The sequence below is a fragment of the Octodon degus genome, unplaced genomic scaffold (genome assembly GCF_000260255.1).
Source record: "Octodon degus isolate 3935 unplaced genomic scaffold, OctDeg1.0 scaffold00023, whole genome shotgun sequence".
NCBI lineage: Eukaryota > Metazoa > Chordata > Mammalia > Rodentia > Octodontidae > Octodon > Octodon degus.
This window is the reverse complement of record NW_004524599.1, coordinates 374415-399088: the sequence shown is the minus strand read 5'-3', so window position 1 is coordinate 399088 and position 24674 is coordinate 374415. Positions and strand designations below refer to the sequence as shown.

General features: G+C 41.4%; 1 protein-coding gene across 3 annotated transcripts in view; it reads left to right on the top strand.

Moving 5' to 3' along the window:
* The window catches only part of Rnf144b (ring finger protein 144B), a 226431-nt gene extending 203415 nt beyond the window's left edge, over nt 1-23016 (top strand). For all 3 annotated transcript variants that reach the window (XM_023712085.1, XM_004628328.2, XM_023712086.1), the window contains exons 5-8: nt 14257-14461; nt 16306-16453; nt 20050-20139; nt 21573-23016. In XM_023712085.1, coding sequence (XP_023567853.1) covers nt 14257-14461; nt 16306-16453; nt 20050-20139; nt 21573-21713 — 584 coding nt within the window. In that variant the 3' untranslated portion in view covers nt 21714-23016. The remainder of the gene's footprint in view (nt 1-14256; nt 14462-16305; nt 16454-20049; nt 20140-21572) is intronic.
* Nucleotides 23017-24674: the final 1658 nt, after the last annotated feature.

Sequence of the window (24674 nt, the reverse complement as noted above, 5' to 3'; positions counted from 1 at the left end):
AGGAGGCATGCTGGGGGTTGAACTCAGGGCCTTGTACAAGTCAAGCATGTGCTGTAACCACAGAGCTGTAACCTCAGCTGCCTATTGTTGAGATTTATATCTTGTTAGGTTTTTTTCTTTTTCTTTTTAAAAATTACTTTATTTTTACTAATGTTATTGAGAAACGAATAGTAATGAGCCAGTTTCAAAACAGGATAGTAGGATAGTTACAATTAATACATTGTATATTGTTGTGTTCATAGTGGTTATTCATAGTATAAGATGCAGACATGATATCCTGTCCAAACACTATTAGTACAAATCTTACTTCTCATTGAATTAAGAGAAAGTAGCTATATATTTATCCTAACTATTTTGTATATACAGATACAAAATGGTCTTTCATTTATATCCTACTTTTTCATTTAGTTTTGTCAGAGTTAAGTGGCAGTTTATAATGATGTCCACTATAATGGATTAATTGCCATCCATTATGAATAATTATTATTAGAAAGTAGAAATTCCAAGTAAGTCTAAGTTAACAAATTACTACATAATGGAATACACTTGTTTGAGATAATCTATCCATACTGTATACTTTATTTTTACCTAATAGACTTCCAGTCTACCTCAAACTCAAGACCTTTACCAGCTGTATGACTTGGAAGTTTGTGTCATGAAAATACCTTGTACAAACTGTTCATAAGGGATCTTTGGATGTATGACATACCCACTGATATGGGGAAGGGGTCACAATCTATTGTCTGGGCTGTGAGACAAACTTGTAGTTATTGTTGTTGCTCTGGAGAAATGCAGAATCAGTTAAAGTCCTATTTATTTTCTCTCTTTTTTTCAATGAAAAGTCCCATTTCTTTGTTATAAGTGTAATTCTTAGCTGAATGTTTGGGCACACACCTGTAATCCCAGGATTCTGGGAGGCTGTCTGAAGGATCATAAATTCTAGCCCAGATTGGGCAATTGAGTAACTTAAGGAAACTTGGTTTCAAAATAAAAATGCGCAAAAAGGCTGGAAAAGTATTCCAATGTGAAGACATTGGGCTCAATCCCCACTGTCGCAACAAACAACAAAAACTTAGTTTCCTACCAAATCCTTCAGCCTTTAATTTCTTGTTCAGGTGTGCAATATCTTCTGCGTTATGTTACATATTTGATTACTTTGCTTTCTGTGTCTCTCTTTTAAGTTTTTGCAGTAAAAATGTCCTTTGAACAGGATGAAGAAGAACGATCACTGTTTATATGAAACAGAAATGCCATCTGTACTTGGCTATAATTCTAGTTACTTTCAATTCTTGTGCTACTTTTCCATTGGCTGCTGCAGTACCATGTCTGTAGAGTTCCCTTTCCGTGCCTGTCTTCCAGTATTACAAAGACATGGGAATACTCAGTGTGGCACTTATCAGCAATGACTCCTTTGATCTCTTGTGGTTCTCAAAGAATATATCTGATGATTATGATTTTTAATTTTTTTTATTTTTTAAAGGGTATAAATTAGAATTAAAGCAGAAAAGTTAAAAAGTGATACAGAATTTCACTTAACAAAGTCATATGAATTTCACAGTATTTGTTGTAATACATAGTGTTGTCTTCCAGTTATTCATATTACCAGATATATGCATGTAAAATTGAAGAAGAAAGAAAAAAAGAAAGAAATATATAAGAAATTAAGAAGAGAAAAATGCAGACAATTGAAAAAAGGAGACAAAACAAATTAAAGCATTAACGTTTTTTTCTATATACCAGCAGAAATGCACAGTACAGTTGTCCAAACCATCCTGCTTACATACATAGATAAATCTCTTTCCCCTACTCCTTCTCAACTCAGTAAGTCTTTCCTTTTGAATAAGTTCATTCCCTTTTACCAGTGTCTACTGTAGCCTTCAGAGTCCATTTTTCTCTTTCAGGTTCTCACACTAAGGAGACAATACAATGTTTGCAAATATGGGTCTTAAAATTTATTTCACTTAAGAGTATGTTTTCTAGTTGCATCCATTTACTGATAGAAGACTCAGATTTATCCTGTTTTATAGCCGTATAATACTCCATTGTGTAAAAATACTACATCTTTATCCATTCTTCAGTTGATGGACATCTAGGTTTTTTCCCAGAATTTAGCTATGACAAATTGTGCTGCTATAAACATGGATGCACATACATCGCTGTGCTGTGAGGTTTTTAGTTCTTCTCAAAAAATACCCAGGAGGGGAATAGCTAGCTTGAATGGGACTCCAATCCTAGCTTTTTAAGGAATCTCCAAACTGATTTCCATTACGATTGCACCAGTCTACCTTCCCACCAACAGTGCAGAAGTGTTCCTTTTTCCCCACAGCCCCTCCAGCATTTGTTATTGGCTGATTTCTTGATGTTAACCATTCTTTCTGGGGTGAGATGGTTAATTAAAACAGTGTTGTTTTAATTTGCATTTCTCCACTGACCAATGATGTTGATCATCTTTTCATATACTTACTTGCCATTTGTATTTATTCCTCTGAGAAGTGTATATTCATCTCAGATGCCCAGTTTTGGATTGGGTCTTTAATTCGAGGGGCCTGTTTTTTTTATTATTTAATGTATTTGGTACAGGGTCTCACTACACATTTCACACTCTCATAGCAGTTCTCCTGTTTTCAGCCCTCCCAGCACTGGAATTACAGGTGTGCACTACTGTGTGGGGTCTAGGTGGTCAGCTCAGCATGCCCCGGGAGTGGGGCCAGCATGGCATGTAGTGTTGGGGATTGAACCCCTCTATCTGGCTTACCTACACAGGTGCTTAGTCTGCTGAGGTATCTTGCCAGCCTTGGGGCCTGATTTTTGATGATTATGATTGATGCTAGACTTTGGTTCATTTCTAGAAAGTAATATTTATCTATTCATTTGCAAAAGGGAAGGAAAGAGATGGAGATAGGTGGGAGGAAGTGGAGAGGAAGGGGATAGGAAAGAATTCAGATGTGTTATGCATGCTTACCAGCTCCCTATGGGCAATGTGATTATATGTTCTGCAAATATGTAGTAATAAAAGTTTTAAATAAGTTTAAAAATTAAGAAAATAAAAAGTCTTTTAAAAATTGGATTAAGATTTCCCTCACATTTTTTTTTTTTTTTAATATTTTAGGGAAAGGTCTACAGGTTGTTAAGGGTCTCACTACTAGAACGAACTCTAGTGATCCACCTGTTTACAGCCTCCCAAGAGTTGGGATTACAGGTGTGTGCCACCACACCTGGTCTCAACTGCCATCTCAGTGCACCCTGGGGGGTGGGATCAGCATGGCAGGCCCGGGCATCGAACTCCTGGCCCCTGCACCTGCTTGCCGGCACTTTAATCCGCTGAGCTATTTGGCTGGCTTCCCCTTCCCATTTGAACATTTTCTTCCTATTTCATAGGACCTGCTACATTTTGGTCCTCATTTACACTATCAGTTTCTCAAACCAGAGAAACAATGTGATATTTATACATGTGTGTCTGATTTATTTTACTTAAGAGTATGATGTCAAGGTGCATCCATTTTCAAAGGTTGTTTCCAAGTTTGTTCATCTGTGGTTTTCTTCAAATAACTTGACAGCAGTCCCTCTGATGAAGGCCACCTCTGTTTGGGTCTGTTTCCTGTAGCAGCTGTTAATTCTGATTAGTTTAGTTTAATTGCATTTTACGTATCTGTAGAAGATCTTTGTTCTTTGAGATATCAGAAAGCAAATTAACTTTGACGTAATTAAAAATGCAGCAGGTCATGAAAGTTAAAAGAATTTGATTTATTTTAGCTGATAGTTAAATTAGCGGGTGCGTGGTATTTTCTGCAATAATAAAAATGCATGTGATGTCCTTTTCGGCATGGACTTGCAATGGCAGAGAGTGGCAGGAAAAACAACCTTGTTAGTTGAGAGAACCTACAAAAGATTAAAAAGCAAACTCATACATCTAATGCTGGTGCCAGGTAGGGAAGTCTAGGACCTTCGATTCAGCTGTTGAAAATTAAAAGCGGTCATCTGAGTCAGACGTAGCCTTAGGTCTCATGGCAGTTTTACATAGAAGCATTTCTGTGGCTGTCAGAACACAGATGCATAAAACTATTCGAAATAGCATTTCCTGCCTTTCACAATTTGCACGAACGTGAGCAGTCTTAAGATGAAGTAGAATTGAATTCACAAAAAAAGAGTAATGAAAGGTGGTTTTGCAGGTATCTCCTTGAGCCTAGGGGTCTCTGTCTCATCTCAGATTCCTCTCAAATCATTGGTAAGAGAGAGGGAGGAAGCGATGGCTCTTCATGGTCATGCTCTGACCCCCTGGTGTCCACCACTTCACTCCTTTTTGGCTGGAGGTCTGGGCAGTGCTGTCAGATCCCAGGGTATCCAGTCTGACATCCCTTCCAAAATTTCTCCTTTTCTACTAACCTGGCTTCTAGGTCCCACTTGTGGCACAGTACTTCATCATTTATTCAGCAAATACAACAATGCAGACATCTGAGTAGGGCAGGAGTTGTTAACCAGGGGTGAATTTTTCTCCCATCGTATATTTGTTATTTTCATGCCTGGGGAGAAGGATGCTGTTGGCATCTGGTGGGGAAAACCCAGGGACCAGGCAGGCCAAATGTCTAATGTACAGAGAAGTCTCCAGTACTAAGGATTAATTATCCAACTTGTCCATAGTGCTGCTGTCCAGGGATTGTGTCCTTGATAGTAATTATCAGGACAAATTCCTGGCGTAATGATTTTGGGATGTACTGAACAAGAGAGGGGGCTAAATATAGGAAATGATATTAGAGAGTGATACATAACACTTACACACATAAGAAAGGGTCAGGGGAAAGAGAGAGATAGGGAAGACACCTTGGGCAGGATTGGCACAGAAGCCTCTGCAGGGTTTGTGTCTGAGTGGGAGTTTGCTCTGAAGTGGGCAAGCCATATAAATGCCCCAGGGAAGCAAGTAAGGCAAGGAAAGGATAAGGGCCAAGGCCCAGCCCAGGAAAGGCCTGGCTCTTCTTTAGGAGGCTTCCAGGCAGGTGCTGTGATAGAGCTGGGTGAGCCAAGGAGTAAAGCACAGAAGATAACTTGGGCATTGTAGCTCAGGGTCTGACTACATTGCTGTGACAAAGATTCAAAGGGATGCGAAGTCCCTACAACGTTTTGATCACGGAGGGTGATGACATCATTTCCACTTTTGGAAGAGTGCTCTGGCTGCCATACGGTGAACAGGTAGTGGAGGAACCAAGCAGCAGCTAGGATCCACTAGGAAGCTGTTGTAGTCTTAGGAGGTCCTGCTGTCTTCTAACCATGGTGGCTCCAGACGGTACATTAGAGGTGGATGTACTGAAAGCCACCAGCTTTGGAGTCTGTTATGGAGGTGGAACAGTCAGGCTATTGAAATGGAGTCGGGTTTATGAGTGTGGAGGCAAGTGTAGAGGCAGGACTGGGGAGACACACCGTGGGGTCGTCAGCTTGCAGTTGCGGTAGCATCCGTAGCACTGAGACGGCTTGGGAATAGAGCGTGGATCACAGAGAGGACCAGGACTGAGCGTGGGGCCCTAGAGGTTTGGGAGTTGAAGAAGAGGGGATCAGCAAAGGCAACTGACAGAGGGTGGCCACAAACATGACCTGGGAAGTGAGACAGAGGTGGTGTTGCAAGAAGAGGGGGCATCAGCAGGTGATGTGCTCCCGAGAGACTGAGCGAGAGGGACTGGGTGCTGCAGGCACACAGGACTCCAGGAACTGTCAGTCACAGGCTTCTTCCTCCCTCCCTTCCTTCCCCTCCACTCCCCTTCTCTTCCTTAACAATCCAGGAGAGAGGGTTGGGAGAGGGAAGGAAGAGAATTGCAGATTAAAACATCCTGGAAATGTGAGGGGACTGATGTCAGTGTGCGATGCAGGGCTTGAATTTATGAGAGAGGGCGCAATTCTGCCAGGAGGGATGGAAAGAACTCGGGCATGGTGCAGGTAGACCAGAAAACTGCATGCGCCTGGGTGGAAGACTATGTGCGCCTGGTTTTCTTCTAACCACCCTTTCTCCTGGAGAAAATAAGAGGGAAGGTCAGTTGCTGAGAATAAGAAAGGGAAAAGGATATCAGAGATTCAAAGGCACAGGAAGAGCTTTTTTTTTGTTTTTCAATTTATGTATTTGGTACAGGTCTCACTGTGCAGCTCAGACTCTATAGCGATCCTCCTGTTTTTAGCCTCCCCACCACTGGGATTACAGGTGTGCACCACCTCGGCTGGATTCAATCGCAGGCTCAGTGTGCCCCGGGGGTAGGTCTGGCTTGGCATGTGGCACCAGGGTTTGATCCCTGGTCCGTGCACTTGCCAAAGCAGGCGCTTAGTCCATAGAGCTATCTCACTGGCCCCCTGCTTTTATGTTTCTATAACATCAGACTGCTTAATTACATGTGTAAATCTGTATCCTTGCATTATTAGGATAAAAATTTGATATCTGATCAAAACCTTGTATACATTGGCTACTGATTCATGCTTCTAATTTATAGGCTTAAATGGGATTTTTAAGAAATGTATAATTGGGTTGAGGAGATAGCTCAGCAGTCTAAACACCTGCCTGGCAAGCACAAAGACCTGGGTTCAGTCCCTGATACCACATGCCCTGCACTTGAGCTGCCTAGTGAAACCCTGTACCAAATAAATAAAAGATTTTTTAAAAATGTATAATGAGTGGCTAGGGAAATTGCTCAGTGGAATAAGTGCCTGCCTGGCAAGTTCTGAGTTTGATCTCTGATACTGAAAAAAAAAAGATTAAAATGTATAATGAAAAATAAACCTAAAAAACAGGAGAAATATTTGCTCAGTGTCACCTACTTCTCACAAACATATAGTTTCAGAGGTTTATTTCTCACTGTTCGAACCAAATTAGTAGTCTAATGAGACAGTGTCTCATTATGTAGCTCAGGCTGGTGTTGAGCTCACTGTGTAGCCCAGTTGAAAAAAGAGAAATTCTGCAGTTGGGCTGAGGAGGTCACTGCTATGAATCAAAACTAGGGGAGGCAGAAAGAAAAAAAAATACGCAGGTATTCTTTGCCCTCAGGCCCTGAGGCAACAATGTAGCTTTGTCTCTAATTAAAAAATGCCCTTCATGAACATCTATAAAAGATCAGTGTGTGAGTACAGTGGGTATCGCTCTTCATCTCTGTCCCCATGTCCTAGTAAAAGCAATCCGGGCATTTACTGTTTGAATGTTCTGCTCTTAAACTTTCCATAACTTACTCAGAGTAGTTCCACATTTCAACTGAGAATACTCGCAGGAATTAGGCTGGCTTGTCCATTTCCACCAGGAGTGTTGTTTCCTCTTTTGTGTGTGATCAAGAAGACATGTCACAACACCTTTGGCACATGTGTTCTGTGTAGCCAGGGCAGTAGTTACAAGCCTGAGGACAAATTCTGGTATCCAATATATATATCTGCACCCCCAGAAAAGCTTTCAGAAACAATAGCTACCCTACTGCCCTGTTGCTGTGTGTACCTTCCCACACAGATGGATATTTCCTTAAGTTTAATCACGTCAGATCCTAGCTAGCAGTGCTTTCTTTTTTATTTACTCTACTTAAAAAGAGGACTTGATGATAGGAGGAGGACTCTGAAAGCATTAGTGGCTTTGAATTCATAGATACCTGGTTTTGTTTTCTCCCTCGCCCTCTGGGGAAAGGAAAAATCTTGGTGCTGGGGTTGACAGGAACATACAGTGTGTGCGGATTGTGGCGTGGGAGATGCTCGCATGTCTGTAGGGAGACTCGAGGCATCTACTTTCCTGTGCTGTGACTCTATATGGGGGAAGCAGCCTGTGCCTACTGTGCAGCACAGGAATTGAGGTGAGCTTCTGTATGGAAGGAAACACTAAGCAAGGACCTGGCGCATCTCCGGAATTGAAAAGACTAGAGAGATGTGTAACACACAATTAATGAACAAGCAATGAGCATTTAAAACCAAACACCCTCTGTCCTGTAGGAAGATGTGTGTGCATCTGGGTTTCACTCCAGGTATGTCTACTCACCTGTATGTGGAGCAGTGAGGAGGAAGACAGGACCCACCAACAAATATGACTATTCCTGATTGGGTTCTCCTCCTGTGCAAGGCCCAGCTTCACTCCCTCACTCTTTTCCTCACTTGTCTGTGGTAGATGTAGATATGTTTTTATCATTATGAGACAGGGTCTTCTTGTGTAGTTCAGGCTGGTCTTTTTAGTTTTTTGTATTTTAGGGAAGGGTCTACAGGGTGTTCAGGATCTCACTACTAGGTCAGACTCAGAGTGATCCACCTGTTTATAGCCTCCCAAGAACTGGGATTACAGGCATGCACCACCACACCCAGTCTCAATTGCCATCTCAGTGCGCCCCGGGGGTGGGGCTGGCACAGGCTGGTCTTAAGCTCACTGTATAGCCCAGGCTGGCCTGGAACTTGCACTGTGGATGTACATGTACATGCTGGTATTTTTACTCTCGATTTGACCTGTGTTCTATGACATGTTGATAAACAGTCGTTCTAGGAGAGGAGAAGCAGCTGACTGGTAGGATTTGCCACCAGTTTCTAAGGTGTGAATACTTTCACCATGGTTTAGCTCGAAGTGCCAGTGTGATGTCACTGAACGTGGAGCTGGGAAGAAATGCAGTTGGTGTTTCTGAGCTGTCAAGGGCCTACTGCGGGGCATGCCTGCCATGCCCTTGCCCAGTGTCTTTCAAGTGTAGAATCTTCACTCAAGTAGCAGGAAAGAGGCTGTTCTCTGCCTCTCAGTCCTTGCCCATGCTGGCTGCAGGCAGAGTTGCTACATCAGGGACTTTCTCTTCTTCAATCTGTTTGTGTGGTAGTTTTGTTCTTTCTAACTTAATCTCTTTGTGTTTCATCTCAGCATGTGTTATCTACTTTGTTCTGCGATTAGGAAGAACTAGTTTTACCTTCTGATTTTAAAGTTGATTATGAGGGAAAATTTCATTGTGGATATTTGGATAAAAAAGCATGAAAAACTTTCTGTAAATAACAATTAAATGTTCCTTATCTCTGCCCCAACAGCTGCTCATAGACATTTATTAACAATTTCATTTCTGTTATCTGTGGGATTCACTTTTATTTTCTCTCTGTGTGTGTGTGTGTGTGTGTGTGTGTGTGTGTGTGTTGGACACAGAGTTTGTTTTAAACATCCTTTCCCTTTTTGTACTGTGAGATTTCTGAGGAAGGAAACCTCTATTTTCCAATTTCATATACCCGAGTCTCAAACAATTACTTGAAATCAATCATTTTTTTTGAATGAAAATAGAAACTAGACAGGCACCTAATTTTCCATTTTATAATCACAAGAGGCAAAACATATTTGAAATAATCGAAATTGATGTGAGAGCTGAGGCTTGGTTATGACTTAAGTCCTCTAATTAGCTATGTTGAGAAATCTAGGATTAAGTCCTAGATGCCACTCATGGGTGGGAGCAAGAAAGCAGCCTTGTTGACAAAGGAGAAAGGAAGACTGTGAGAAGAAACAGGAGAGGACAGGGCCTGGCACATGGAAAGCAGGGCTGCAATAAGATTTCATATACAGTGGATTGAAAAACGGGTAGCTGGATGTGCCTAGAGGGCTTCCACTTGGGTCTGTTGGGGAGCAGCCTATTATAGTGAAAGATTTATTTCAAAAGTTTTAAGGAGGTATAGTGGGGGAAAAATAAGATTTGGTGAGTGTGCATTGCTCTTCCACACACTGAAATAATGTAGGAAGTAAGTGAAATAAGCAGTTCTAGAGGGTGTTCTGGGGGGAATAGTTGTTACTTTTAAGTATTGGAAAAAGTTATCATTGTTGCTGTTCTAAACTATACTTCATAGAGGAAGTTTAATGTTGGTATTCTACATAAAAGTTTATGTTTTGCCAAGTTGATGTCTTTCCAAATTCGAGAACCCCAATTAAAGTGGGTAGAGAGCAGTGGTCTAATCTACTTTATAACACACATCGAACACCAGGATGTTTTTGATTGGTTTTAGTTTGCTATACACCACTGAAAGAGCATGGAAAATAGGTTCCAATGCAAGGTAATTTAAGTAATTTGTGGTTACTGCTTGTATTTTAAAGCGTTTGTTTGCATCGTAGTGTAGCTTATGCTTGAAAAGATTCAGAATTTACTGCTTGAAATCAAGAGGTAGCGTTCCACCACTATGCGAGTAAATGGGAGCCAGCAAATACAGTAAGAAATGTCTGCTGCTCATAATATAAAGAGGGAAATTGTCTATCTATGAAAGGGATAGACAGTAACAATAAGCTGCCTCTGTGACCCCCCCACCCCAGTTAAGGAAAGCAGGCATACAATAGAAGTAGATGCCTGGAGGATAGATAAGCTATGGGTTGATAAAAGAGGGGATTTTTAGGATTAGCAGAGAATGAAAAAACTAAAGCAGAAATTTGAATGTTTCAGTGTTATAAATGTAAATCACTTTTCAAGGGACAACATAATTCCAGGGTTATTTTATGACTTTGTTGTTCATATGCGAGATTGAAAATAGCTTTTTAAAATCAGTTTTAAAAATTATTTCTGTAATACTTGCGACTTTCATACATTTGATATTAATGACAAAAGGGAGCCCTTGTTTTCTTCCCCCACCCTCTGGCCTTGACTCAAGGGTAGCTGCTGGTCTGTGTCTCCAATATTATTCTAAAAGTGTTAGAAATGTTTCTCTCTACTTGTAGTTTTACAAAAATATCTCATATTTTTGCAATCTACTTTTTAAAAAACTTACATCTTAGAAGTCTCTTCATATTGTCACATTGACTTAACTTGTTTTTAAAAATCTACATAGTATTGAGCTATATGAATTCATTATGTTTCCTCACCTATATAAAAACCTTATAGATCTAGAATAATGCATTAATGTTTTTACAAAAAGATGTAAGCTTTTATCATGATGCGCAAGGTCTTCTACAGAATCATGTATGAAAATGTTTATTTTATTTGTTTAAGTGCATACATTTCCACATCCCTCTTATGTAGAATGATAAGACCATTGGTTTGGAAAAGTCTTTTAAGATCATCTCTGATGTGATCCTTGTAATGACAAAATATAGACCCCATGGAAGGGATAGTCTTTAAATGAACCGAGTACTTGAACACTAGTACTAGAGGTGCCTTATTAGTCAAGATGCTTTCAGTTGCAAGGGACAATGTGTCTGACAAGACATGGTTTGAGAAGAAAGGTTGTACAAGAAGTCCTTAGGTAGGTTGTCCTGGTTTTGGTTACTTTAGTGGCTAAGTTTCTATAAATTATTTAGCTTTCCCTTTGAATTTCCAGATTGTTGAAGTGGCCTGATAATTGTGACCTCACACAGCTGTGTTCAAAGGCAGACAGAATAGTAATTCTTCTGGCATATCAGGGAGGAGGGCTTGTCCAAGTACCCCTGTAGGGACCCTTCCTTGCCTGCCCTTGATAAGATGTGGGTCATACACCAAAGCTTTCACTGCATGGGAGTCTGAGAAAACACATTTCTGTAAATCTCGGACTGTAGTGATTGGTGTTTCAGCAAGGAAGGTTGAAAGGGATTTGGAGAGAGATGTTGGATAAATATTCCACAAAACTAGCAATAGCAGCCAATTATATTTTGATAGAGTCAAAAATCTGTCTCCCTTAAGTCTAATTTTGGTCATGGAAGCTATAGAAGCTGTTTTAGAGGAATAAGACTTTCAATGAAGGAAATACAAACATACACCACATGATGACATGTTGGCCAATGACGCACCCCATATGCAGTACTGAGTCCCTTGCAGTTCTATTGCTTAGTGACCTCTTAGCTATTTTAGTTTGTGTAAATGAACGCTATGATATTTTTGAAACAAAGAGACCATCTCACTGCACTTCAGAGTGCATCACTGTGGTTAGGCACCACATGACTATGCAGAAAGCTATAGAGCTCTTCTTTCCCTTCCTTTACACCCCTTTCCATGGCCCTTTGTATGGCTATCACGGAGTAAACACAGAAGACTGCTGTTCCTAGGCTCAAAGTCCTCCCTGGAGTTCGCACTGGGCTGTGCACCACAGCTGCACTGCAGCCTGTGTCCTTCTCTACAGCTGCTCCTCCAATCCTATAGCTGCTGCTTTATTGTTCTGTTTCCATCATGCCCTTTGAGCCAGCTTAAAAGAATAAGCTGATAGGAACAAGTCAGACCTTTGCTAAGTATTGTTAACTGATTACAGTTCTGAGTAGAACTTCTGTCCTTCTGCCCTTTTAAAGATGATTGCTGGTATTGCCATCTATATCTATGTCTATATCTATATCTATATATCTATATATCTATATCTATATCTAATCTGTATCTATATCTTTCCATTCCCTTCTTTTTTCATCAAACTTTGAAATGACTTAGAGGGCCAGCCAGATAGCTCAGTGGATTAAAGTGCTTGCTTAGGCCGACATAGGGGCTGGGGTTCAGTTCCTGGCATGTCGTGCAGGCCCCACTCCTGGGGCGTGCTGAGATTCAGTCGAGAGCATGGTGGCATGCACCTGTAACCCCAGCGCTTGGGAGGCTGAAAACAAGAGGATCACTATGAGTCTGATCCTTGTAGTGAGGCCCTGTAGACCCTGCACTAAATACAGGAAATGACTTAGAATGGGTGGTAAGTAAATAGTTGATATGAGGATTCTTAGCAGTACTCTTACCTACCAGCCTTTATTTCTTTTTTTTTTTTTTTTTCCCCCGGAACTGGGGATTGAACTCAGGTCCTTGCACTTGCCAGGGAAGTGCTTACTCCGCTGAGCCATCTCCCCGGCCCCAGCCTTTATTTCTTTGGGCAATTTGTGAAACAGTTATAACAGTCTGGAAAAAAATAGTAAGTGATAAGGAAATAAAAGGCCAAGAAATTGGGTCTTACGTGGGTCACCATTCCCTTGGCTTTTCACAGTTTTAAAGATCTTAGAGGCCAGGGAGATGGCTCAGTGGAATAAGCACTTCCCTGGCAAATGCAAGGGCCTGAGTTCAGTCCCCGGTTCCGCCCCCCCCCAAAAAAAAAGTTTTAAAGATGTTAGAGGGTCCATCTCTCTTGAGGTCTGAGGACCTGTGAATTGCAGGATAACTCTGACTTGAGCATGTCAAGGGTCCACTGTTCTCTAACCCCATTCCCCAGAATTATTAGATAAGATAATATATTTAAGGATGCTAATTCAGATGAAAAGCTGTGATATGGACAGATCCATTGATTTCTATTTTTAGGTGAGACATCATTGGAGACAGTGTTTGTTTGTGCAGTTCACCCTTTTTCTCCCTGATGTTGAATAAATAATAACTTTTAAAAACTGAATTTATACTTAATACTTTAATTTTTTTGATTCCTATGTAGAAATCCATAGAAATCGTAGTTTGACTCTTATGTATAAATCTGTAGAAATCATAAACCCTAGGAAGTCTAAAACTAGAATCTTACCAGTTCAAAATTTGCAAAATACTTTGGTTCAGAGAAAAGAAAATTATGGCAGCCTCTTAAATAACTTCATTTTTCATGTAGTATGTTTCCTGAAAGGTTGTATCGTACAAAGAGGACATGAAATCTGTAATTTAACAGAAAGAGAAAACTAAGCAAGATTTCGAGAACCTGAACTATGTGGTTGCCCACCCTCCAGTCCTGTTTCCTTCCTGGTGTGCCATATGGTTCTTGCCAGCGTCACATGTGGCTACTATTACATGGCCTTTGAAAGTCTCTGCTCTTGTTTTGAGGCATGTGAGTCCTTTGCAAATTGTTCCTAACTAGCACGTGGGTAGGACAACAGAATACCCAAATTGATAAGTAGTATGAGTTCTTACATATGCTTTTTGGTGTCTAAAATTGATTCTTCCTTATTCTTTTGTTTATTGCTGTACAACAGAAGAAACCTCACTTCCTATTTCTCAGTGCCTAAATGGACAAAATATTTGTGAAAAATACATTCTTCCTGCCCATTTTTCTTCCAGCGTTGCACCTGAATAATTTCATAAAGTTCTTGAGTTTTCTGCCTATTTTGAGTGTTTGAAGGCGAGAAATATCCTAGTCTTGCAGTTTTTGTTTAAAGAGAACATTGCTCATCTGCTTATAAAGACAGTGGTGACCTAGTCCATTAGTTCTTACTTTGAGAAATGTGGCAGAGCTGAGTGACTTTGTGGATAGCAGATTTGAACCTGTTAACTTATTATAAAGAATAGCTGTAGCAATAGTCACCTTCGGTTATACTATACATCCATAAATATTAGTCTATGAAAAAGGTAAGTGAAGAGGAGAAAACTTCAAACTTGTATTGGAGGCAGATAGATCATCTTATTTTTGCTCTTCTTGTTTTAGAAGTTCACCTGGACCCCCATCGAACATGGTGTCCTGTTGCAGACTGTCAGACCGTATGTCCTGTTGCCTCGAGTGACCCAGGCCAGCCTGTGTTGGTGGAGTGCCCTTCTTGTCACCTGAAATTCTGCTCATGTTGCAAGGATGCTTGGCATGCAGAGGTCGCCTGTAGAGACAGTCAGCCTATTGTCCTGCCCACAGAGCATGGGTAAGAAAGGAAAGCATGTTTGTTTTTAGAAACTTAATATAAGGTACTTGGGAAGGGTTATCTCATGATGACGTGTAGACATTATTTTCCTACAGAATTTTTCAAAGAGGCACCCCAGAATGGATATTTTGCTAACAAAGAGTAACTATTCAAAAGCAGTTCTAAGAGGGATTTATTTATTTGTCTCAGCAGAGTCTTTCAGATGTTGCTGAAATTGGGGTTTTGCATGAGTTTTGCTTTCTTTTTAAGTAGAGATATCCTGTGCTTTATGGGTTCTCAGCAGGGAGAAATGGCTTTGTTCACAGCTATTTGCTTAGCTACCAAATCTGCCTACTGTCCATATCTCTCATTTTTCCTGCTTGCAAAATGAAGCAGAAATTATGTTTTTCACTTCATTAAGTTACTACTTGATGGGGTATGCCAATCATAGCAAAAAACCCCCACAGAAATGAAAAAGCTCCTACATTCTTAGAAAATATAGGAAGATCAATTCTTTTTTTAAATTTTATTTATTTATTTTAATATAATAACTTTTTTTTTCTTTTCAAAGTTTTATTGATAAACATATAGCAATGAGACAGTTTCAAATCAAATCGAGGAAGAGAAATTCTTAATACTTTATCTTCAGAAAGGATGGTACCAATGTTTAGATTTTGCTATGATGAGGAGCAGTTAAATCTCTCCCGTTTTGTTCAAAGTTTTTATGGCAGCAGCAGGGCCAGCGCAAGGGACCTTTGCATTTGATCCCTTGCTTTGCTTGAGGCTGTGGCTGTTGTGCATCTCAAGAACAAAGTACCAGTGTTACAGTCCAGTTGGCTTAATTACCCGGTGCCCTGGGAGCGTGTAGTGCCAGTGTTCAGGAATAGGCATGTGACCTGGCTGTGTGGTGTTTAAATCTCAAACAAAACAAATAGACAAAAAGAAAAAAAAAAGATTGAATGCACAAGCTGTCAGGAGCAGCTGGCCAGATGTGGACCATGCCTCGCATTCTTCATGCCACAGCTGTAGGATCACCGGGTACCACAGGACAGTGTACGGAGCTCATGAAAAGAGGGAGATTTTCACTTTGACCTTGTCACTTGTCACCTTTGTGTCCTCATAGAAGACACTGAGGCTCTATGAGTCTGTTTTCTTATCAAAAAAAGAAGAAAGGGAGGTTAAAACAGAGCGTGTCCCCTTGCTATGTAAAATTATCCCCAGTACAAAGTCTGGTTGTGTCTTTGGAAATACTTGGAGAATTAGCTGTGTCTTGTGCTGGGGGTAATTCTGGCGGATGACACCTGGAGTGTTAGGTAGAGCCGCGGCTCCTGTCCGTCTCTCTTTGCGTCACTCCATGCTTTCTGTGCCCCTTGAGCTGTGTGCCTCTGCTGAGCCATTCATCTGTGAGGAGCAGCTCTTTTCAGTAATGGCATTTATCTTAAGGTATTGATGATCACTGAGTCCCACTCCACCAATTATGTCGTAGCGAGCTGATAGAGCATACCTCAGTTGCATCCCAAGTTAGTGTCCCTGTGGTACGACTGCCTCTTCTGTACTTCTTCCTCGGGCAGTGTATGCTCAGGGAGTGAAATATTTGGTGTCGCAATGAGTTAAATCGTCAGTGGAAAGTGTAATTATGTAATCCACCAAAAGCCAGAATAAATAAATAAATAAGAATTCTTTCTTGCTGTTTTGAGTTTTCTGAACTACTGACAGCCTGTATCTCGATTGTGTTTACCTCTGCCTTTTTCTTGGGGAAGTGAATGAGGTTCAGAAACCCACATTGATTGCCCAGCTTTCCAGAGTGCTGGGAACTCAGCTAATGACAGTGGGCTGACTCCAGTTTCCGTTGGTTTTGTTTCCAGGGCACTACTGTTTGGGACAGGTGCAGAGGCCCCCATTAAACAATGCCCAATGTGCCGCGTTTACATTGAACGCAACGAAGGCTGCGCTCAGATGATGTGCAAGAACTGCAAGCACACGTTCTGCTGGTACTGCCTACAGAACCTGGATGTGAGTGTCGGGGGGTGCACGCATGGTCCTGCCGTGCCTCATCTGCACAGAACCGGGGCCTCCGGGGCTTCCCTTTTGAATAGTGAGCCTATTTTCATCCTGCAGAAATGATTTGTTTTTGTTAATGAGACTTCCTGAGCCTGCTCTCTCAGATAAATCCTCTTTTTGGTTCCTTGAAAGAACTACTCAATGGTGTCTCCTAATTCTCTCATTCACTGGCCTGATAGCAATGCTACTACTGTTTTATCGATGAACGGTCCCTTCCTAAATCAAAGAAAGTCCCAATTATTACTTTTCCTTTCTAGTTTTAAATACAAGCATCTGTTTTAGGGGCATTCCATGCTTTGGGGGAATTAATCTTACTTTATTATGGGAAGTCCTGCTGCTGTATTAGTTTTATATTGCTGCTGCTGTAACCAAGTATTGCAAGCTTCATGGTCAACACAGGTTTATTATTATTTTATGTTTCTATATATTAAAAGTCTATGATAGGTCTTGCTGGGTTAAAGTCAAGGTGTTGTCAAGGCTGCTTGCCCTCCTGTAGATGCTAGAGGAGAATACATTTCTTTGTTCTTTCCATCTTCCTGACGCTGCCTGTAGAGCTGGGGTGGTGGCCCCTTCCTTCCATCTTCAAAATCACTAATGTTACATCTGTCTTCTTTCTTGGTTGACACTCATTTCAATCATAGCTTGGAGAAGTTCTTTGGTCTTAGACATGTGTGATCAGTTTGGGTCCATCGGGGTAGTATGTAGAATAATCTCCCTTACATCAAGGCCTTTAATCTAATCAACTCTTCTTTGCTATTTAAGGTAATGCATTCACAGGTTGTTAGGCCATAAATATCTTAGGGGGCCAAGTTACTCTGCTTATCATAATTGTATTGTTGGTCTGGTGAGATGGCTCAGTGGTCTAAAGCACCTACTTAGATAAAGCTAAGCAAAGCACAGGGACCGCGGTTCAATCCCCCAGCACCACATGCCAGCCAGCCCCGCCCCCTGGTGGGCTGAGCTGGCCACACACACACATACACACACACATAAATAAATAAAATTTAAAATAAAATAAAAAAAAATAATTGTATTGTTTATCTCTATGAATTGAAAGGAAAAAACTGCTCAGTAGTGTCTCCTAATTCTCTCATTCACTGGCCTGATAGCAGTACTGCTACTGTTTTATCAATAAATGGCCCCCTTCCTAAATGAAAGAATTTCACAGTTATTACTTGTCCTTTCTATTTTTTTTTTTTTTTTTCCGGAACCGGGGATTGAACTCAGGCCCTTGCACTTGGCAGAGAAGCGCTTATTCCACTGAGCCATCTCCCCGGCCCCCTTTCTATTCATGTAGCATGTCTTCACAAATTTGAACAGTTTCAATGAGCCCTGGGTCAGGCCAGGTGTTAACCTCAGGGTTAAAGTTGGTGGGAAGGATTGGAGAGAAGCCTTATTCCTACTCAGTTGTTCTAAGTTTGGTACAGTGCCAGCTGGTGATAGATATTCCCTGTCCTGGCCATTTGAACTTATATGTCCCCATCAGTGCCAGCCCTAATTCATGGTCATATCACCATTCTCTTTTTCAGCTCCTTGTTTTTGCATCTTGTTTTGCTTTAACTCAAGCAGTGTGTTTAGTGCCCCTGTATTTAACACACTCAGTGAGTGAGGGTTCAGTTGACACCGCAGACCTTCTGGCCACTGTGGGCTTGGCTTTATTAACTGAAGATTAGATATACCATTTTGGGTACCATCTGTGAGTAAGAATCTCAGTCAGCTTAGTCTCAGTGTTTTAAGCAAGGATATAAACCAAAGAGATAAAAATACACATTTTAGATTCTAGGAGGTCAACAGGTCAGATTGGAAAAAATGCTTTTTACTTTAATTTTTAAAATTTGCATATCTTTCAAATTAAGTTTATGTGATATTGAAGACCAATTATAATTCTGAATGAGTGATTATCTGGTCTCTGGATGAGGATCCCATTGACTGTATACCCCATGTGCTTTATAAATGAAAAACAAATCATCCTGTTTTCCTTCTAGTTTAGCCAGACCGCTAACCAAGTTCATATCCTCAAGGCTGCTGGGCCATGAGGTTCTCTTTAGGAGGCACGAGCGCAGAGGACTGAACACGTGTGCCAGCTCTCCCGCATGGGTTGAAGTATGCTTGAGGGCGGTGTTGTAGAGAATGCTCCCTTCTGTTGCCTGTGCCCTGCTGGCACTCCAGAGAAAATGATAGAGATGCTAAATGGCTAAGTACACAGATTTCAGATGTTGGAATGCTTACTGCTTTTTGGGATCTTGTTTTGTCTTTTTTAGCCAAGAGCCTTGGTTCTTCAGTAATGATGCTTTTCTCCAGACAAGTGTTCCATGTCATGTGACACTGTTGATTCCTGTTTATGGTTAAGTTGAAAGTGCAGGGCCAGGACAGGCGTGATTTTCTAAAATCCCAGTCTGAGACAGACATAGACTCTGAGTGTTGTGGGGACGCTGAGTTTGGTCCTGCAGAAATCTTCAGCCTTGCAGTTTCAGAGGCCAAGGTCATCTTCATAATCTGCTTGGAAATCCGATTCCTGTTTGTAGCCTCAGAGCTTTGACCCCTTCAGTTGTCTCTAAAGCATTGTTTCAATTTTCACTGTCTGTTCCCCACCATGTCCAGGCATTTTGTTGTTTGTCACCTCAACAGAGCAAGCCTTTCCTCATGTCTTCCCTTGCTTCTCTCTGTGCTTTAGCTTCCAGGCTTCAGAAAAGCCTCAGTACCTCCTCAGTGATTTCTTATTGATAAATCCTATGGTGACTCCAGTCTTTATCTTTTTCAGATTCTCCACTTCCTGTGACATCCTGGCCACCTCCATTTCAGTTACCATCTTTGCTGGTTTTCCATCAGCCTTTCTGGCTGCCTCAGGTTCTTTCTTGAACAATTCCTAAGTATGCTCAGGAACCTCTGCTATTCTCAGTCTACATATCTTTCCAGTTATCTCATGCGCACTTACAATTTCTCCTACCCCATGGATAGCAATGCCCAAACCACTTTTATTCCAAAACCCAGATCTACATAATGAACTTCCCTGTGAATAATACTTGCTGAACTATTTGTCAGGTTTAACCTGTCCAGAGCATGGTTACCACCCTCCTCCTCCAACAGTGTCATTCTTTCCCTTGACAAAGCCACTGCCTTCTTTCTCCCCAGCAGCTTCCCCTTATCTCTGATTTTTGTCTCCCTGTTTCTCCACCCATCTCTGTAGTAATCTTTTTAATGTCTTAGGACTTCCTCATCTTTCTCAGTCCTTTCTGTGGCCTTTCTCTCACCTGGTTTGTAGCTGCAACAGCCCTTTAGAGACCCAACCGGCAGTCCCCTCATCCCATCTTGTGCCTCTGCAAGAGCTTATAACTACTTTTCTATGATAATTCATCAGGTATTATTTTATTTTTCATATGATCAATCAAAAGTCTCATTGAGTGTGATCTATTTTCCAAAATACACTAAAGATTGCTGGCTTTGAATTGCTAGAGGAAGTTATTGATATCGGTGGGCGATCGGTGTGGTTTATCTTCATCTCTCAATTTGAAGTTGCGTGTTTACTAAGGCCTTCTTTTGTTTTTCAGAATGACATTTTCCTCAGACATTATGACAAAGGGCCATGCAGGAATAAACTTGGCCACTCAAGAGCATCGGTGATGTGGAATCGAACACAGGTAACCTGTCAGGGACATGAGATAAACGGACTTGTGATGAGATACCTAATCAGTCAACCCTTCATCTTCTCTGCCTTATTCCCTGTCTGCGTTATTCGCTGGAAGACTCGGAGAGTTCTGGGATGGGCCGAGGAGAAAGACAGTCCAGGAGCTGGGTCTCTCTGAGGGCAAGTGGAGGGACAGGAGGAGTACTGTAGAACCAAGTAATTGACAGTGGCCTGCAAGGTGAATGCACATGCTTTTGTCCTCTTGAAAAATATGGAAGAACTTTTAAAAAGTCCTTAGAAGCATATTAGCTATCAAAGGCAGAGCTCTAAAGTACTATGGGCTCGTGCTGGGGCTTAGACCCTCTGTACATGTTATTGTGTGTTTATGTAGCTTCAAAGGGTTCATGGTTTCCTTTTAATAGTTTCATCACTGTCAAGACTGTGCCCCTTTTGAGGAGGTTGATGTTAGTATCCTAGTACTCACTATTAACTTCAGTGTGAGACTGTGGGGAGACTCAGGTGGAGAATGAGCCAACAGCAGCAGTTCACAATTCCATGGAGCTTTCTGCCAGGCTTGACTTAGCATCCGGGTTGTTTTCATTTTTTGTTTAGCCCTTTTTATCTTTTTCATTCGTGTCCAGTTGACATCCTAGCACGACCCTGGCTAGAATACCCTGCGAATGTAGTGGTCCTGTGTGCCCAAGAGCACATCGTAGTCATGTGGGCTGTTAGGAAAAATGATCATAGGCTGATTAGCTTAAACAGTAGACATTTAGTTCTCACAGTGCTGGGGTCTGCGAGGTCTGGGGTGGCCTGGTCAGGGTCCGCTGAGGACTTGCTTCAGGTTCACAGGTGACCATTTCCTTGCTGTGTCCTAAAAGGGAAGAACACCAAGGAAAGGAAAGAAAATCCTCTTATGTCTCTTTATAAGGGCACTACTTCTTTTTTAAAATTTTCAAAGTTTCTGTTAGCACATGTTTGTAGTCCCAAGTGACTTGCATTCATTGTGGGAAACTGGTACGTGCACACTACACTTCTCAATTCTTTATTGTTTCCCTTCCTTTATCCTTTAAAAGATTTTTGCCAGCATCATATTCATTTATTTATTCTATAACTTCCTATCAAGTTAATTATCATAAATATAGATTAGTAGCCCTGCCAAAACATATTAAAAAACATATTATGCTAATTATGATCAATCAAGGTTTACTTTGAGATACATTGTGCCTGCTGGATTACAGTAGCGTTTTTTTCTTGTGGTCTGTCTTTTATTTAAGGGCACTAATCTTATCCTGAGGGTAGTATCTTCATAGCCTAGTTAATTTGCAATGGCCCCCATCACCAAATTCTGTCACTTGGGGACTCAGGTTTCCATGTAGTTTATACGGGGACAAGTAGACCTACTTACAGGAAGGTTTAACTGCTGACTTCCTTCGTAATTTCCAGGTGGTGGGAATCCTCGTGGGACTCGGTATCATTGCCTTGGTGACCTCACCCTTGTTGCTCCTGGCCTCCCCGTGTATCATCTGCTGTGTCTGCAAGACCTGCCGGGGCAAGAAGAAGAAGCATGACCCTTCCACGACGTAGAGCCCTCTGTGTTCCTGTGCCACAGATGTCTGGGTTCTGTGAGACAGCACACAACAAAGCCCACTTAGTGACGCTGCCTCCTTTTCCTTGCCAAACTTTGGAAGTGCCTCTGTGTCCAGACCTTGAACTTGCCCGCAAGCCTCTGCCCGTGCTGGACTAGGCAAGGGCGAGTCCCGGCTGCCAGTGTTCCTGTGTAACCAGTCTCCGCTCTGCAGTCTGCACTGTGTCTGTGGAGCATGTCGGGAGTTTCGGGGTTGCTTATGAGGAATTAGTACATCATCACTTTATCATTCAAAGGATCCCACTGTACTGTTAGTCATCCAGCCAAATTCAAGGAGTCTAAGTGAACATTCAGTATAATAAATATGCTTTTGTGGTTGACAGCATGCAGGTTGAGAAGAAAGTGTGCTCTGTGTTGATTTGCCACAGTGAGAAACCTAGGGGAGGGGAAACCCATTGTGGGAGGGAAGGATAAGACCAAATAAAGAGAGTGTCTCATAGGACTTGTACCCTAAAGCAGGCTGCTTCTCTCAGAGTCGAGATGTTGCTTGTGGCCCTGCCAGGTACTGGGTGTGCTGTTCCCAGCTTTCCCACAGTGACTTGGCAGAGACACAATAGGTTTCTCCCGTGTGATCTCAGCTTTAAGCGGGAGGGACGGCTGCGAGAGGGAGTTGTCCTTCCAGTGAAAGGGTTGCAGCATGTAGAACAACATGGTCTGATTCAGTGTCTGACCTTTGGCCAGTGTTACTTTTCTAAGGTGACCAACTCTTCTCTTGCAGCAAGAAGCTGTGGTCTACAAAACTATATGAAATAAGGTTGGAGTAGGAGAGATTCTAAACCTTCATCTGAGGTAGCAGGGACCTTTCTTGGGCTCTGTGTTCACACCATCAGCTGATTTGGAATGGATCTAAAAGTGTACCTCGGGAGTAAACATTAAATTTTGTTCATACAACTAGACTCCATGTGACTTGCAGCCTTCCTAGAATTTCTGTCCAGTGGGCATGCGTGGATACACCTGGTAGTAGACATGAAATAAATTTTTACATAAAAGCTATTCTTTCATTGACTAAAATGTTGTATCTTCAGTCAGCCTCAAGACCTCTGCATAGTATATATGTGAATTTTGGTTGCAAGCTCACAACTTCCCCAAGGGCATAGACTCACAAGCAGCTCTTTTAAAGTAAAACTAGTATGGTAGTACACTGTCTCTGTAAAAGCCCTAATGGAGGGCTGGGCAGATAGCTTAGCAGACTGAAGCATCTGCTTAGGCAGGCACAGGGACCAGGGTTGGATCTCTGGTGTGCTGTGCCAGCCCTGCCCCTGGGGTGTGCTGAGAAAGCAATTGAGATTGGGCGTGGTGATGCACACCTGTAATCCCAGTGCTTGGGAGGCTGAAAACAGGAGGATCACTACGAGTCCAATCTGTGTAGTGAGACCCTGTAGACCCTATACTAAATACATAATAAAAACCCCTAATGGATAATTAAGATATTTGCATATTTTCAAACAGTGCAGAGCAACTTTCTTCTCAATATAATTTAGCATAATTTTTCTAATTCCATTAGGACAACTTGAATACTTTTTGTGTATACAAGACACTGGTAAGACAATAAAAAGACATAAGTCAAATGGAAATATTTTACATATTTCAAAAAGTTTGCATTGATAGCCCCCTATTGTGTCTTATGTTTCTGATTGTACTGTTCGTCAGATTTACACAAGTGGGTTTTGAAAGGACAACACGTTTCTCCAGCGACAGGATTTATGCAGTTACCATTAGCACTGCAGCCTGGTGCTTCATGAGAACTATACAAATGTTGACAGAGATGTCTCTTGGAAGACAGGATTACCATATCAGGAAATATTCAGGACTAGCATATCATCTGAGGTAACTGGGTAACTAGATTATTAAATTGCTGCTATCTGGACCTATTACTAAAGGGTGAAGATTTGTCTATGTAATGGAGTGTATCCTAAGTGGGGATGTATATATTAAGGAATTTTTAATTTACACGTATATATTGTTACCTGGTATATGTATAGTGCATTCATTGATCATGTACATTTTTTATCTACCGTTTATATAGAACGTAGATGAGAACTCTGGGAAAACTTGAATGGCAATCATCCAAAATCATTTTTTCATCATTTATTAGAAATTTCTCAATAGTGAGTGACTTTTGTTTTCCTTCAACTCTCTAAACACTTCACAGAAAAACCCTCTTCCATCTCTGTATTTTGTATTAGTGTGAACATAAATGTATGGAAATTCAAATAGCTAATGTGCTTTGTTTTACACATAGCCTACTTCATAAAGGGCATTTATCATGGCTCAGGGGGTCATAGGAACTCAGCTGAAATTGAATTTTTGTACCAAGAATGTCAGGGATGGCAGTGTATTCTACCATTAGTAAACTTTGACCCTGACTCCACAAAGGCTGTTTAAATGGAGGCAGATTTTGAGTCTGTGCTCTGCTCTCAGAAGAAGAGCTCATGAATGTGAGTAGAAGTTTAAGAAAATGACTGTGCTATTTCCTCAGCAAAACTAAAAGAATTGTCTTCCCACAGAGATTTTATAACAGAATTAGCTACCTTGTGGGGGTGGGAGGGGAGGGTGGTAGGGACAGGGAGTAAGAAATGCTTATCAATGTGATTTTAAGTAAGTAGAGTTAAATTTTTTTAATGTTGTAAAGTGCCTGAAAAATGGTGACTTCTACCTTAAATAATAATGTGTGTGAGTTGTCAGCGCTAGCAGGAATGAGTGGCAAGGTTGCACCCTAGCGTGTTTCTGGTGCATCCAAGAACATGATGCAAGCCAAACTAGAGAATTCCTTTATAAAGGAGAGAGCCAACAGCTTTAAGGTTGGGGTCGACGTTTTTATCTTGGATAACTGGCCAGGGATAGAGCTTAACCTTATTTCTTCCTCTTAGCTTTACTCTTTCCTAGAGATCATCTTTCTG